Raw genomic sequence first — 16,301 nt, 5'->3', positions numbered from 1 at the left:
TCTCCAGTTTCCTTCCACTGACACAGGTGGGACTTTCCCGTTTCTCTCTGCAGTGCCTACGGCAGATGGGGAAACTCATGATGGAGTGCTGGGCTCACAACCCTGCCTCCCGCCTCACAGCCCTGAGGGTCAAGAAAACACTTGCCAAAATGTCAGAATCGCAGGACATTAAACTCTGACTCAGCCGGAGGCAGCTCTTGTGAAGGCCCATGGAAACGGACTTTCTCGTGCAGGCAGAAGTCCTGAAGAGGTATTGAAATTCTTTGCTAATAAGTACCTTGAATGCAGTCATGCTTAAGAGCAGCTGTAAGTTTGTTTGACAACTTTTGAGGAGACTATCCTTTGCGAAAATCAGCTGAATTTTGACATACAAGATTGGAAGAGGCTTCTCTGCCCTTGTTTACACAGGGAAATACAGTTTTAGTAACTGGTTAAAGATTATGCATGTTGCTTTCCATGAAAGCCACTTATTATTTTATTATTATTATTGTTATTATTATTATTTTGATTGTTTAAAAAAGATACTGCTTTAAATTTTATGAAAATAAAACTTTTGGTTAGAAGTAAAAAAGATGTATATTGTTACATTAAAAAAAATTGGAGGAAACTGTGCTGAAAATGAAAGTAAAGCAACTTTTTCATTTATAAAGAGACTATTGCACTCCAGTGTTTAACAAAAAAGGTGAGTGGGTCTGTGCAGCTCAGAGGACCTGTAATGGAAACTGTCTTAAAAGTCTCCTACCTGCGGAGATGACTTCCCATAGCCCTGCGCATGCAAGCAGTTCTCACAGTACAGAGATGGAGCCCAGTTACATCTCTGCCATCATCAGCACGGGCAGCTGGGTTCCTGTGGGTGGCCTGTTGCAGGGGATGTCATGCTTCGTTTCAGATAATTGGGAGACATATGAATATAGTTTGGTGTGACTTGTTTGAAGAAGCTCTTCACGTTTCCAGGAAATCTGATGGATATATGGTACCAGCATGGTAAACAAGTGCCCCTTTTCTTGGCGCTTTTTTTTTTTTTTTTCTTTTCTTCTTTCTTTTCCCCCACTGCAAAATAAAGTATTTTGTGTGTGAGTGGAACTTAAGTACATATTTGGATCCACTGGTGAATTTGAAACTGCTGTGACCTACATACACAACCGTTGGGCAAGAGGAAGTTCCTTGTGAGAAAAAATTAACTTGTTCTTTCATCCGTGTAAAGGTGAGCTATCCATCTACAACTGCAGCTGGAAAAAAAGCCCTAATCTGTTTTCCTTTATTTAAGGGAAAGTGAAAAACCTCAAAATTTCTGATTTTTTGGGGTGGCAATCTTTTTTTTTTAATTTTTAATATAAGGAGACCTGATGCCTCCTGTCTGACAGGGAAGGAGCATGGGGCTTGGGTGGGCGATGAGAGCTGGGCAGCACAGCCAGCAGTGGGCGGGTGCCTCCAGCAGTTCTCCCACTGCAGTGAGGCCGCACAAACCAAACCATTTGGCTCAAGCTTCATCTGCCTTACTATTTCAGGTGGCCTTCCAGCAGCCTCCATGCCTCTGGGAGCCACTATGCGGTAGTAACAGACTCCTCCCTACAAGCCGGGTCTGTGTGGCATTGTGGTTCCCAGCAAGAAGAGCTTTTAGGGGAGAGGAGCAATGGGAGAAATATTTACTGTTTTTCCTCATTCCTTCTTCCCAGGGCTGCAGCAGTTGCTGCAACGTTAATGCTACAGAAGGGGAAATAAGAGGTGAAATGTTCCCTGTGAATTATTTTCTTTGGAAAGGTCTCTGTTCTTCATCAGATTATCAAAGCTGAGCTGTATGGGAGTTACCATTTTACCCTTCTTTGATTTTTTAAAACTTTTTTCTCTGTCTACGTCCTGTTTCACTATATGGTGTTCAGTTTAATTTTGAAATAAGTCCTTACTAATGGTGCTTTGATTATGCTAAGCCTATTTCAGAACTGAAATAATTGCCATGCTGGATTTAGCCTCAGCATTCCTGTAATGCGTCTTTTTTTGGACAGAACTGATTTATTTGTGGTAGGTAGGTGTATAATTGGGGTTTAGCTTCATGGCTCCCTGAAGGTATTTCTAGCTGGAAAAATTTCCATCTTATACTTTCAAGCTAACAGAGAAAAATGTGCAGGTTCAAGAGAACCAGCAGTAACTCCATGATTATAGGTGTTAAAAAGTTTAATCAGAGGATTTTTATTAATTAGAATGCTTCAGCAGTCCAGTTTCCCTGCCTGCACCCAAAAGTACCAAGCAATACAAAAAGAAAATCTCTGAGATTTAATAGTGCACCAAACCCTGACCCCAAGAGGGGTGATGCTGGTTTCCCCTGTCCTTAAAAAACAGCTCCCTGCGTGGCTGGGAGCAGAGTCTGCTCCTCTCCTTGGCTGCCTTGGCTTGAAGATTTGTGGCCCAAAATGAGGAGGACAGCCCAGCCGCTCTTCACCTTTTTGCCTTAGTGAATGGAGCCATGAGGTTTCTACTGGTAACTCCTTGTGCCTTCATTCCCATTCATAAAAACCAGCGCAGCCCAGAGGAACTGGAGTTTCTTGGCTGCGATGGGACCGTTGACTTTGGCAGCAGCTGGGAGCAGGCTCCATCGATCCCACCTCTGAGCCTAGTCCCTGCAGGTCCCAAGTAAGTGGTCATGCACCAGGGATGCCTCTTCCCCCTTAGTTGTGTTCCACATCTGCATTCTTCACATTGATTTTTATTTTATTTTTTATTTTTTAAATTATGATGGCCCTCCCCAGAAGTGTTTTGGAGGGTGCTTTGCTGGCTAGAGGACACAAAGCATGCGATGCCCCTGGCAGCTGCCATCACTGTGTTGCGAGAGAAAGGGCCAGTCACTGGTTTTCTGAACAAGTCTTACTTTTTTTTGGTCCAAAAGAAAGGGATCTAAGATACTGGTTGATAGGTTACATAAAGTGTGTATGTTAAGTGTTCAAGTTTATGTGGTTTTTATATATATATATATATATTTATATATATATATATTCAGTTGGGAGTCTGGAATAACTCCAGTATGTGGATTAAGAGTAAACTATTACGGATGATAAAGCACTAAATAAAATATAATATTTATTTATGAAAATGCATAAATGACAAATCACTGCAATGGTGCTATATAGGAAAATAAATATACCTATATGTATATATAGGGAGACACACTCTGAGAAAGCAAAGGATCTGAAGTTGTATAACTAGTGCCTGCCCATTTTCTCCCAGATTTTACTCTCAAATCTCCTGCCCACTGTAATTGATGCTATTGTAAAGAGATATTCCGAGGGCCAGAAAACAGCCTGCGGCAAGCGTGGAAGTCATTTGTTCTAGCACTGTGACATTTGAGTTACCGTGTGCATGGTTGACTTTCTGCAACACTCAACATGTAATTATTATGGTTTCAGCAAGTACAGTGACTACGGGTTAGTACATTTATTTTGCCAGATGTGGACTTTTAATGTCACTTCCAGGTTTTGCTAGTTTCACAGTGCACATCAATGAGGGCTTGGAAGTCAGCAGTGAAGATAATTGTGGCTTCAATGCCCACAGGTCTGGAAATCAAGTTTTCAGATGTAAATCACTGAAGGAAGTTTAGTTTAGTGACTTAATGGCATAGATAAGATGGCATAGGTAAGTGGGGGAAGAAGAAAAAAAAAAAATCCCACAAAACCAAAAGGAAGAGAGATGCCATCTGGCAACTGCTATCCTTTCTGTAGCACAAAGTTATTTCTATTAAAGAAAAGATTGACAAAGTAAAGACTAAAAGACGAATTTGTGTTCTTTTTTGAGAACCAGTGCCTTATTAGACCTGTAAATATTGTAATTAGAAAACCTGGGGAACAAACTGTGTTATGTTGTATTTGTTCAAATTGTATATGGTTGTTTTAACATTCCCCCCCCCCCCCCAATAAAATTGTTTCCATTTCCCCATGACAAAGATTGCTTTTACTTCTATTTACTTTCCCTGTGCTTGAAGAGCACAACCCTTGGATTTCATTTCCTTGACTAGATTATTTTGACTGTGCCTCATTTTATCTATTTATTTTTATAAGAGTTTTCCTCTGAGCAAACAAGCAAACAAGTAACCAAAAGATGTTGCATATGTTTCCACTGGCATAAAAAAGCATCACTCTTTTCACAACTCAGTGAAAAAGAAATAGTAATTAAAATAGTGTTATCACTAATAGAGCAGTCACTCACATTTTGTGGCTGATTATGTAAATCTATAGAAATTTGGCATTCGCATAATATTTTTGTGAGCCCCCCCCCCCCCCCCTTTTTTCCCCCACGTATTTATGAAGTCCAGCTACTGCTTTTAATAGCACAAGAAGCACAGGAGTTAATCTGTGCACAGACTAAAGGTAGATTTTCCAGCCCCATGCTTCAGCGGAAAAATAGTTGCAGCCTACATACACCGCATCGGCAGAAATGTGGTGTTGCTTAATGTTGAGAGATGTTGGAGCATATGTATCTCTACAGATAGGTATTTGTATGTATTTGTATTTACAGCCTGAGGTCTCTTGTTCTGCGGTGCCGTGTTGCAGCATGCAGCATTCAGCTCAGCGTTTCCGAACGTGTAATTACCTTGCTGCTTATTTTCAGAGAAGTGTGTAAACAGTGTTTTGCCTTGAGCCACATCTTACCGCTGACTGATGCAGACCCTGCAGCCCTCCTGCTTTGCCCCAGGCCATCTGTGATCAGCGACAGTGTTGTAGTTATTCTCCAGCAGCATTTCCACAGTCCCTTGGTCCATGTCTCGGTGGGAAAGCCCCTTGCTCACTGCACGTTTTCTCAAAACTATGTATCCCATAGTTTTGGGGCTGTTTCTGCTCCCCTTGGCTGCATGGTGCTTAAGGCGATTTGGTTCTCTACCACAGCCCATCTGGGCTGCCCCTTCTCCAACATGCTGCTGAGAAAGGTGTTTCTGCACCTGCCCTCTGTTCCTCCCACCCTGCTTGCTTTTCCCCCTAACTTTCTAGGTATGGCTTTTTGGAGCAATCTTAGGCTCTGCTCTCATTTTCTTTCCTTTCTACCTTGCTAGATGCATGGCTTCTGTTTAGCCTTGGGCTTAGCTCCCCATATCTTCTGCAGCTGCCGGTGATGTTGGGACTGTTTCACTTCCATTCAAAGTTGGCAGAGTCATGCTACTGTCCCCTGCCAAACCAGAGCTTAGTTTCCTTATGAAACACACTAAAATGTGTCTTTTACTACCTGGGAAGGAGAGTTGCGGTCCTATCTTCAAATGCAGAAACACCAGAGCAGACACTTCCAGGAATCTCAGGAAGAATTGCTAGAGGTGAGGTACCTGAAGGAAAAGTCCCTGGTGATAAGGAGGAACTGCTTGGCCAATGCAAAGACTGCAGGCTATGGCAGACCCAAGCCATGGGTGTGTCAGAAGCCAAAGTAAACTTGAGTTCAGCAATACATGTACACAGGGTGGGAATAGTAAATGGACAGAAAAGATCTTGGCTCCCGTTAAAGCTAAGGATGCAAAGGGAAAGGTGACAGACACCAGGAAATCTAAAAGCAGTGACTGTGTCCAAAGTGGGTATTTTAATTTTGCAGAAACCAGCCCTGCCTGCAGCTCAGCTCTCTTTAGCTCCGGGACCATATGGTGGCCAAGGTTGCCACTAAAGAAATTATGCCTCATGGCCCTTGGGATACAGATCCCCCCTTCACATCACAACCCCAAGTCCTTTTCATATATAATCTACCTCTTCCTATTACAGAGAAGATGATAAGTATAAAATATTTTTTTTCTAAATAATAGTTCTCCCTTGGTGTTGCCGAAGGTCTAGTGGCTTTTGGCTGGAGTAAACCAGTCACTAGCGCTTGGCTGCAGCCCTGTACTTGAGCAATGCCCAGTATTTCATCTGGATGTGGGGCATAGGCTGTTGGGTCAGTAACCTGCCAGTCCCCAGCTCCATCCCCAGTAGCTGCAAGGGACAGCTGCACAAGTTGGTACCATGAGACTCCCCACGCCTTTCCTCCTGTGAAGAGTTACTGTCTGTTAAGTGCAAATAAATTACACAAGTCAGCAGGCAGAGATTACCCACATCCCAGTTTTAGCAGAGAAGCCAGGGAAATGGAGGAGCCTTGTGTTAGTGACGCACATCACTGAGGAGTGCTAAGGAGGCTGGTGGTGTCCCACGGTCAGGGAGAACAGCTTGAGCACTTATCTTCTGCATGCCATCTAGTTTGCATTAAAAATTGCAATGGGAGGAAAAGAAAATAAAGGTACCTTACACCAGAGGATGAGTTTTTAAAGGTCTGCCCATTTCCAGCTGTCCTGCAGGGTCTTGCAAACCCAACAAATGCGCTGGTCGCCATATTCTCAGCCTTTCATCCAAATGCTGTTTGGCTTCATACACTAATGGAGTGCTTCAGCTCGGACTTAACCTTGACTTGCCCCGTGCAGGGGGAGCCGCTGGGCAAGAATGTCTTGCAGCTGCCGGTCTGGCGTACGAGGTGGCAAGACTGAGCGGTCCTCAGCAGGGCAAGCAGGAGATCCTGAGGGCTGGCAGGCAGCCCTGCACTCCCAGGGGATGGGATGGTGCTGTCCCCTGGCAGTGCACAGGCACCCAAACTGCCTCTATCAGAGACAGGAGCTGCTCCTCAGCCTGGGGCTGACCCACTGACAAGGTGCTGGCTGAAAGAGATGACTGTTTACCCACTGCCACCCCGTACCTCAGCTGGGAGAAGCAGCTGTGTGGCTGCACTGGGGAATTGGTTCTTGCACCCCCCAGAAATTTAACACTGAGTACAACAGGTCTAATAAGGCTGGTAAGAAGCAACCATCATCTCTGACAGCGGAGAGCAGGTGCAAAGAAGGGTGAACTTCAGTGTCTGGGCATTGTATCCACCCGGCTAAAGTGGCCATAAGCAGGTACTGCTGGACAAAGTCACCTTGCCCAAGTAGCATTTAGTTTGCCTCGCAGGCATTTGCAAAAAGCCCAGTGGGCTGCTCCCCTGGCTAACAAAAAGGCTGGATGCAGGGAGGGAAGCCGAGCTCAGCAGCTGAGGATGCTTCTTCCTGCCTGCCTGTTGCTTCTCTCCACTTTTCACTGCAGCCACAAAATACAAATCCCAGGAAAACCGCTGGGGTAAAACCCCATGGGGAAGCGCAAGGATTATGAAGTACTATAAAACAGCCTGCATGGGCATGTGGGTGTCATGAATGGTGTCTTCTAAGGGAGGAGTTCTTAGTGCAGAAACATTTCTTTTGATTAGATTTTTTTTTTAAAAAAGAAACTATATAAAAGGCTCCTCTTTCCTTCCAAGCTTCCAGGAACTAAACAATTGAACACAAGGTAGTGGTGTACTTTTTTTTTTCCAGTTGCTTATAAATATAATTTATTACCTGTTTAAAAATTCTTTCTTACACTTTGTACATGTCAGGCTGACAGAATAAATGCAGGCATTTACAAACAGAGGGAAGAAGAAAAAGGGAGGGGAGTAAGAGGCACACTCAGAACTAGTAAACCACACCTCCACTGTACAGCAATACAAACAATGCAATGGCTAGCACTTCTCTGGTAGGAAGTCAGTCTTTAGAAAAGGAATTGCATAGAAGATACAGCAATAGGGAAATCAAAACCAGAATAGTTCTCCAGATCTGAATAGCAAAGAAAAATAAATCCCATGAACCCTGATAGAGCTGAGACATGGGAAGAGGAGGGAGGAACACAATACACCCTCTTGGCCTGGGTCACAGATGTTTCATCTCCTATGGGCCCTCCTTCTTTGCTTTGGGGAAGTACCAAAGGTACCACCTTAACTTCCCCCCCCCCCCCCCCCCCTTTAACAGACAGAATGTGTTAGCAAAAAAGTCTACCACACAGATGCGCCAAAACGGTAATGCCAATAATGCCATAACTTCTCTGTCTCAGCTGTGTTACGCACCCTGCTTCAAAGTAGGTTGTTGGCTCATGGCTTGGGAGGTGGTTTTGCAAGGTGCCTTGCGAGATCTATGGGAGAAGAGTGTTTTGCTTCTCCTTCTGCTTTATTTTATTTACTTTCCAGACTGATTTTACTTTTTATTAGGATCGTTTAAGCTCCCAAATTTACTGGCAAGCTGTAGCCAAAAGCCAGCTGGCAGCAGCCAAAGAAGCTCTCGGGGCCACACAAGCTTTTCTTGTCTAGGGGCTATTGTCCCACCAGCTGCAGGCCAGAGTGCCAGTACTTGGAGAGCCACCTCACCACTGCGGGATGGCCCTGCCTGATTACATCCCACTTCTTCACAGGCACCCAGAAGTTACTCGCATGCCATGGCACGGGATGCTTTGGGAGAAAAGGGCAGGCCCAGGATACAGCACACATAGCAATTAATCTCTTCGTAAGCAGTCAAGTAGACTGAACCACTATTAAATACATTTAACTAGCATCACAGAAAATGTGAAATACTTACTCGGTACAGCCATTTGTGAGAACCCTGGATTATCATTGCTTTTTTGTACAGGCAGAGCTTATCAAAGGACTTTCAGATAAAGGGATTTTCAGATTTCAGGAAGCAGGTGTCAAGCTTAAAGGACAAGTAAGTAAATAAACTAAATACTCCTATTTCAAGCAAGGCGCTTGACCTACCAAACTTGAGGGCTCATTTCTGTGGCTTTGGTTCACGTCCAACTCTAGTTCCTTGCCAATTTTTTACTCTGTTGGCACTCGATGTACTGCCTGTTTGACCTTGTGGTGATGCTACAGCCCTGCATTTTGACCTTCGCCTTCCCAAGCAAAAATTGGTCCTAAGAGGACAACCACAACTAACATCAGAGTTAAAAGACTCCAGCAGTAGGTGTGCTTTATTTTCTTCTCTCTGTCTGTATGTATACACAAACACACACACACACACACACTTTGCATTTCTGTTAAATTCCCACTTCAAAGGATGTCTGAGATACATGCTTCAGCATTTAAAAATCTGCAGTGCGGCTCATGTTAGGAACTCAAGGTTTCACACACAAGCTAGGAACAGATTGCAGTGGTGACCCCAAAGTCAATACCTCATTGGAGTCCTTGTGGAAGAAGGGCCAAAGGTTTGGTTTCCATTCACAAACCACTTGCATCTTTGCACTGCTTGATATTAAGCAAGCCAGCCTGCAAACAATTAGTTACTTCATGGCCAGAGAAGAGCCAGAGTAATACCTGAAAAGACTTTTGAACACTCAGTAAGATAGTTTACAAAGTGCCCTGGACACGAGATTAAAAAGAAAAAAAAAAAAACAAAAAACAAACCAACAAAACCCAAACCACCTCAACAGTATCATCTTGTTAAAAATTAACTTCAGAGCTGTGGTAACTACTTGGCTAGAGCATACAATGGTCTAAGGTCCCCCCACCCCTCCCTTCCCCATACCCCCACCCCCCAAAACAAGAAGAAAAGGAACCAAAAAGAAACTACTGTAGGTAGCGATACAAGACATTAGGACACTGTCCACAATGACGTGCTTACAGCATGTAAATACATTTATTCTATATGTAAGCAACAGAAATTGCAAGAAACCCAAGGAAGAGACATGTTTTGCTCTGTGGGCATCCGAGACTCCCAACATGTCTCATGAGTGTCTGCATTTCTGCCAGTGACACGGAAAAAAAGAGTCTCGGTCTCCTATGGAAGCAAATCTTGGCTGAAGAGACCCTCACTGCCTCAAAACTTTCAAGATTCAGTAGAACAGCACTTAGGTCTTGCACTGTTTAGAAAGATACAGTGGATCATCTGTGATCAGAAAATTTGGGAAAAAAACCAACCAAACCCCAAAAGTACCCTATACACTGACAGCCACCTTTACAAGAACACAACACAAGAAGAACTGAAGAAAAAAATTGGATGAAAAGGACTGCCTCTGATAGTGTTTCTTACTCAGAAATTAAAGGTTTTCCTTGAAGTCAGTAGATACATATATTTATATAATATAGATAATATTTATAGCGCCAGCAAACAATATGTAATGAAGAGACGGTGTGAAGAGCAGTAAAACCGCTATAGTACATAGCTGAAGGTGGACAACTAAAAGGAAAAGCATTTAAAAAAAAGTAGTAATAACTGGAGGATAAGAAACCTGCAGCCTTTTGTTTTTCAAAAGCAGATGTGCTTACCTGCCATAAAATGTTACAATAACTTTTGAGGCGGTTCTGTCTGCCAAACTTATTTGCCACGTTCAAGAGCTGCCCCACAGGAAAGCCTCTTCCCGAGCCATGTTGCTCACCGTGGCAGCATGTTGGAGCCGGGCTCAGCCCCACGAGATGGCACTGTGTCCACACAATCCTGATGGAAGGCCCGATGCTGGTTTTTCTCCCACCAAAAGTAATACCCCAAGTGGATCTGGCCACCCTTAGTTTCCCATCCTCCCTCCTTGGGACAGCAGGATGGGGATGCTGAAGGATGCATACCACCGGCCCGTGCCAGAGCCCTCTCCCCAACCGCACACCCTGCCACTGCTGTACCCCCGCAGAGAAAAAGAAAGAAACAGTAAAATTAAGTCAGGGGAAGTGTCAGCTGAGGTGGGAGCTGCTGTTAGCAGCAGTGACAAAGCATGAGTGTGGAGCTGCTGGGATGAGGTGTGGCTTTGTGGAGGAAACTTCCCTGTCTCTGGCAACCCCTGCTTCTCCCTGACCTGTTGGGGCTGAGGCACATGGCATGGTGCTGTGCTGGGACCCTGCAAAGGCTGATGGAGCAGGGGCTGGAGAAACCATCCTGCCCATGATTGCAGCGGGCAAGGGAAGGTTTCTGAGTAGTCAGGATGGAAAAACAGCAGCTCCACCTCCCAGCAGTAGTGATACCGCTGCCTTAGCTGGCAGTGATGTTCCTGACTTCTATCCACCTCTGTGGATGCTCCTCTTAATCAGTGCATGTCTTTTTCTCTCAATAAATCCCCTTTACAGTAACATTGTAAAAGGAAAATGCCCCAGAATACTTTAAGAAAGTTGTTCATTTTTTTTTTTTTTCTGAAGGAGGCATTGGATTGGGGGGAGGTCAGAGAGCTGACAAAAGGAGCACTGACTCATAGCGATACAGATAACTATGAGACACTTTCTGGTAAGGCCCTGCTGAGAAGGGTGCACAGGCTGCCCACCTAGCAACAGCTGAGAAACGGGCACACCAGTGAGCCTGGGCATCAGCTAACAAAAACTGAGCTGGAAAAGGGAAGGGGCCAAGGGACAGTTCAGCTCATGTACCCACCCACCTTGGAAGAGGAGTCACACAGGAAGGATGCACAGGAGGGTTGAAGGAGCATGAACTAAATACAACTGATTATGCCTAAAGATGGCACAGAAAGGAGAAAAGCTGAGACCTACCTTTTAAGAGCCATTTTAATGCTCCGAGATGAGTAAAAAATGTAGGGTAAGGGCAGAGCTGGAAGCCCCAGTCAAAGCCTCCTGAAGTTAAAAGCAAGATTTCCATTAGCATTGCAATGCGTTGCATCAGATGCCCAATGTGAAAAGAAGATGATTATTTGTTAAAAGGATGCCCATGGCATCTCCACATAAAGAGACGGTGGGGCTTACGCAGTCAAAATGTAGACAGATGTTGAAAGTTAAAATATATGTCCTCCGGTCTCTGGTTTTGACTGAAATGCTGGTTTGCAAACTGCTGAGTTACCTGTTATGAGGAAGCGAGGCTTTATGATCACTGCCCGGCAGTCAATCAAAACCCTGCTGGTGTCAGGGAGCTGAGAAATTAAAAAGAAAAAGTCCCAAGCCTATGGAAATGTCAAATGGGAAAAAGGTCAGATGAAATTTTCCTTTCATTTTGACCAATGACATTTTCAAAGTTACCTTTAAAGGCACAATCTGGAAAGCCTTGGGGGAAAAACAAAACCAAAAACACAAAAGAAAACAAGCCAACTCCAGTCTTGAGAAGCACATGGAGTGGGAATACATGTGTGGGTGGGGGCATGCATGTGTGCACAACAGCAATAACCAGGGCCTGGCCGGAAACCTGGAGTGGACAGGCTGGGGAAGAAAGCCTTCTTTGCACCAGAAATAGAGGACAGACAAGCCTGGCAGTCAAACTGCTGAGATCCTATGTGCTGTCATGTACCAAAGAGTCACTCTTTCACTGAACAGAAAACAGTTTGTTTGCATTGACCAATGAGCAAATGTTTGCTCCTTTTGCCAAGTTCCCACTTCACCTGTTTGTGGCAGCCAAGAGGGACGTGGCTGAGAGGGACAAACGTGCCCCTGGCCAGCCAGTGAGGACCCGCACCACCCTGCCCCGGTGGCAAAGGGAGTGCAGCGAAGGCAGCAAACTGCAGTACACAAGATTTCAACTTCACCGCTCCATTGCCCTACACTGGCCCATGTGGCAGAAGCTTCCCTGGCTGCAGCAGCTTGGGAATATCTGTGGAGATCCACCGAGTGCCTCTCACCCAGAAATGACTCCCAGTAGCACTGACCACCACAAACATTATGGCGGGTGGTGGGTTTCATTCAGTAAGAATGAGCACCTGCAGCTCTGTGGGAAGCTAACGGGAGCTGCTGGCTCTCAGACTGCTTCAAAGCAAAACAAGATATATGGAGGCCCACCTTGGATGCACAAATCAGGTGGTCAGCGTCAGTGCCTCCACATGCTTGCACCCATGCTCCTGAACCAGTGGTCTATGTATATTTGGACTGGGAGGCTGTCACTGGTTCACAGCCACCTCAGGACAGGATTGCTTCCTGCAGCAACCTGGAGGCACCAAGGTGATGCAAAACATTCCAGGGAGGGGTGCTGGTTGGATCCCTTGCGAGTGCAGATCTGTTACTTCAGGAGAGTGTCACCAGTCAATACCACCTTTTCGTTGGGCATGAAGCACAGCAATGCTAGCATGAAGTGAGCAACCCGTGTGGGCTAGCAGAGGACTTTGGAGGAGCAGTATGATGGCTGGAGAAGGGAAGGACAGACAGCATAAGAAGGACACTCTGAGAAGACCTTCAGGAAGGGGACAACAGTTTCCATAAAAACAGGAATGATTCTGCTGCTGACAAAATTAGAAATAAAGTAATGGTAATAATAATCATCATCATCATCATTAGAATCCTTGCACTAGATACTAATTGGTAAATAATTATTTCTCCTTTTTTTTTTTTTTTTTTTTCTGGGTTTCTTTTCCCCCCTGATCACTCTGAATTGCATATCCAAGCCCCCTCATATCGCAAAGGGGTGGAAAATGTGTGTTACATTGTGAATTGAAAATTAATTCCGATCCTACATTCCCCACTGTCCTACAGCTATTCTTCACACAGGTTCAGTGGGACTGCCTCAAGGATGGAAGGGGATGTTACACGTGTTCCTGCTTAGCACCCACAGTACCTGCTTTCCAGATGCACAGCTCTTAAACTCTGATTTTCTTGTTGTTTTGGGTTTTTTTACAAGTAGGTCTAGGAAACAGAACAATGACAGGAGGATCATTGTGAGACAATCGATGTGCAGAATTGTAGCCAAAATCTGAATTCACCAGAAACCAATAAGCTGAAATAGCCACAACCAACTGTCCATAGCCTTGTCTTGAATGGCTTTAAACAAAAAATATAAAGAGCCATGGACAGTCTCCTTACCCCTGTCCAGAATTTGATGTAAACAACATCCATAGAAACTGGGATTGTTAAGAAAGTTTATCCATATATCTGGATAGCAATAAAAAGCGTTTCCTAGGAAACTGTAAAATCCTGTACCAAGCAGTGTACAGCCAAGCCGAGAGGAACATTAGGTTGATTTATATTTTCAAGGTACAACTTTGCATGATTTCGTTTAGATCCTGTGACAATGTACAAGGAGAGCACATGTGAAGGTCGGGGCTGGGTTTTTTTTGTTTGCTTGCTTGCTTTCTTCTCTGAAATGTCTCTTGTGTAACTCATTGGTCTGGGTTTTCATTTCAATTCTCGTTTGTAATAACAGGGCATTACCGCTCCCTGCGTCTGTCCTTCCTGTTCATGCCAAGGCTGCATCAGTAATTTCCTTCTGCTGCCAAAGAAACAATGGCTTCGTGTCTTCCCATTTCTTCAAGAACTGCTGCCAGCATGCTCAGGTTGCCATCAGGGAAATTCTGGGCTTCCCAGAGATCCAGGATCACCCCAGTGGGACTTGATTTTGTAGCAAAATAGTTTAGGTACCTGCAACAAGACAAAAGGGAACTTGTTTTTTGAGCTGCATGAGGGCTACCTGAGTTCACAGGATTGCAACCCATCCCTGTCGCTGGTGCTGTCAAGGTGACCATCCCTGTGCAGTCAGTCTGACCAGTCTGTACATCTGCTTTCAGTTACCTCAGTGGGACTTTCACCTACCTCAGTGGGACTTTCACCAGGACCCTTTTGCATGTACCTCCTGTAGGGTTTTGCCACCCAGCCACATGTAGGCAGCCCCTCTCACCTGTCCAGTTTCAGCTTGTGAGCCAGCATCCGCCAGTCATGGCCTCTGGTCTGGGGTGCATCCAGGCTGCTGCACAGCTTCTGTCTTATCGGGAGGGGGATGCTGAAAGCACTCGGCCCTACTATGGTGGTGATGGTGTCTGATGAGTCCATGGGAAGATAATCAATGCCAGTAGGTTCCTAAAGTTGGAAAGAAAGAAAGAAAAAAAACCCAACAAAACAAACCAAACAAAGAAAAAAACCAAACCAAACCAAAAATCCAGCAGTTTTGTTACTGAGTGCAGAGATGATTTTAGAAATGTACCCTCTGAGACTCAGTGCTTTTACTTGGCTTTGAGGGGAGCAGCCCTCTGCTAATCAAGCATTTATGTTAGTCAGTTGAAAAAGAGAAATATTTATAACCAACTTTGGGTAGACAGGAGCTATTCCCCCCCCCACGCCCCCCCCCCCCCCCTTTTTTTTTTTTGAGGGTGAAGATTACTATGGCTAGACAAAATTGAGCCCAGCTTAATCAATCACTTACTGGAAATAATGGAAGATCAGGCACTTTGACAAATTCCAGAGCAAATTGCTACCACTAGGGCAAAATTCGGCTTTCCTGGCTTGGCTGGCAGGAGCCCATTCCCAGCAGCCCCCCAAGCACCCCACCCCATACCAAGCCAGCACTGGGCTCACACCACTGACATCCCTCTGGCAGCACCTGTGCACTCCAAAGCTACTGATGCTCAGCAAACCACAGAGAGATAGTTAATACTGCCCCAGGCGCAAGCTGATCCCTAATTTTTATGCAGCTTTAACTGTGCTGGAGATAGGCGGAGCATATGCACTCAGAGGGCAGCTGTTGCCCCCCTCCCCAAGACCAGAGCTGTGCTCAAAGGCAGTGTGGCAGCAGGGTTTCAAGGGGAAAGTCACCTCCAAAGCCAGCTCGTCCCCTGCAGGTATGGTGTTGATGCCCTCTGACACCGTCCTCCCAGATGGAAGGCTCCCCATGGCACCACTGTTACCATGGACCGCTGGGAATAACAAGCGGTTGGCTCTTCTGGGCAAGGATTTTGTCTTTTCCTTGGCTTGGAAGGATTTAGCACTTACAGACTTTGTAGCTGGTAGGACAATGGTAGTTGGTCAATTTGGATGATTTGGTTTGCTTAGGAACAACGAGGTCCTGCAGGGCAGCTGAAAGCCCCACCAAAACTCATCGACACTGACTAACTGCCCAACTGTGCAGCGGGGACGTGAAGCACTTCTCATCTCCAGCTACTAAAGCACACAATGGAAAAAGCAGCAAGCATAGCTGGGTCTCCCTTCATACCTCTCACTCTATTTCTCAAATCGGTCTCCTTTTCTGGCAGAAACAGGGGAGCCACGGCAGCCCTAAGCAGTCAGAAAGACCCGTGCAAAAGACTTGTCATTAAATGTCAATTTGTTTTCTTCCCTGTGAGCTGTCTTGTTGCTTCATGTCAAGCTGGATATTGGGAAGGCCCTGTAAAACCTGAAACCGTCTCAAAACCAGGTAATGCCTGGCTCAAGCTGCTATTGCAGATCCCCCAGGATGCTTGCTGGAGATGCTTAGTCATGTGCAGGCTTTGGTTTCCCCAAAAAGAATGTAAATGTGTGCAGAGATGGAAAGGGGTGAGCAATGAACAGAATTCAATCCCTTCTGCCTCCTATTTTTTAGCCACAGCAATTAATTCTCTTCCACTCTATAAATATGCTTTTTTTTCTTTTTTTTCTTTTTTTTTACTTTTTTTTTAGAAATGGCATTTTAGGGAATCTATGACATTTCTAATCAACGAAGGTTTACGCCACGCTGTAATGTCCTCACTTAGCATGCCGAAAGCAATGCTGAATGTGGAATCTCTATCTGGGCACCAAGGCCCTGCATCACAAACCAGCTGCCCCAACCCCACCGACTCAGGCAACGAGCTACTGTCCTCTAACTGCCTGGCAGTGGGGGCTGCCCA

At 45.2% G+C, this 16,301-nt stretch overlaps 2 protein-coding genes across 5 annotated transcripts in view; one reads left to right on the top strand and one right to left on the bottom strand.

The window, feature by feature from the left end:
• Positions 1 to 5,751, top strand: part of BMPR1B (bone morphogenetic protein receptor type 1B) — a 297,524-nt gene extending 291,773 nt beyond the window's left edge. For both annotated transcript variants that reach the window (XM_080369111.1, XM_080369110.1), the window contains one exon: positions 54 to 5,751. In XM_080369111.1, coding sequence (XP_080225237.1) covers positions 54 to 179 — 126 coding nt within the window. In that variant the 3' untranslated portion in view covers positions 180 to 5,751. The remainder of the gene's footprint in view (positions 1 to 53) is intronic.
• Positions 5,752 to 7,776: 2,025 nt separating this feature from the next.
• UNC5C (unc-5 netrin receptor C) overlaps positions 7,777 to 16,301 on the bottom strand; it is a 266,667-nt gene continuing 258,142 nt past the window's right edge. For all 3 annotated transcript variants that reach the window (XM_080368783.1, XM_080368784.1, XM_080368785.1), the window contains 2 exons: positions 14,342 to 14,520; positions 7,777 to 14,085 (listed from right to left, as the gene is read on the bottom strand). In XM_080368783.1, coding sequence (XP_080224909.1) covers positions 13,920 to 14,085; positions 14,342 to 14,520 — 345 coding nt within the window. In that variant the 3' untranslated portion in view covers positions 7,777 to 13,919. The remainder of the gene's footprint in view (positions 14,086 to 14,341; positions 14,521 to 16,301) is intronic.

The sequence above is a fragment of the Falco punctatus genome, assembly GCF_963210335.1.
Source record: "Falco punctatus genome assembly, chromosome: 1".
NCBI lineage: Eukaryota > Metazoa > Chordata > Aves > Falconiformes > Falconidae > Falco > Falco punctatus.
The sequence above is the reverse complement of the archived record's forward strand: the minus strand, read 5'-3'. Positions and strand labels throughout refer to the sequence as shown.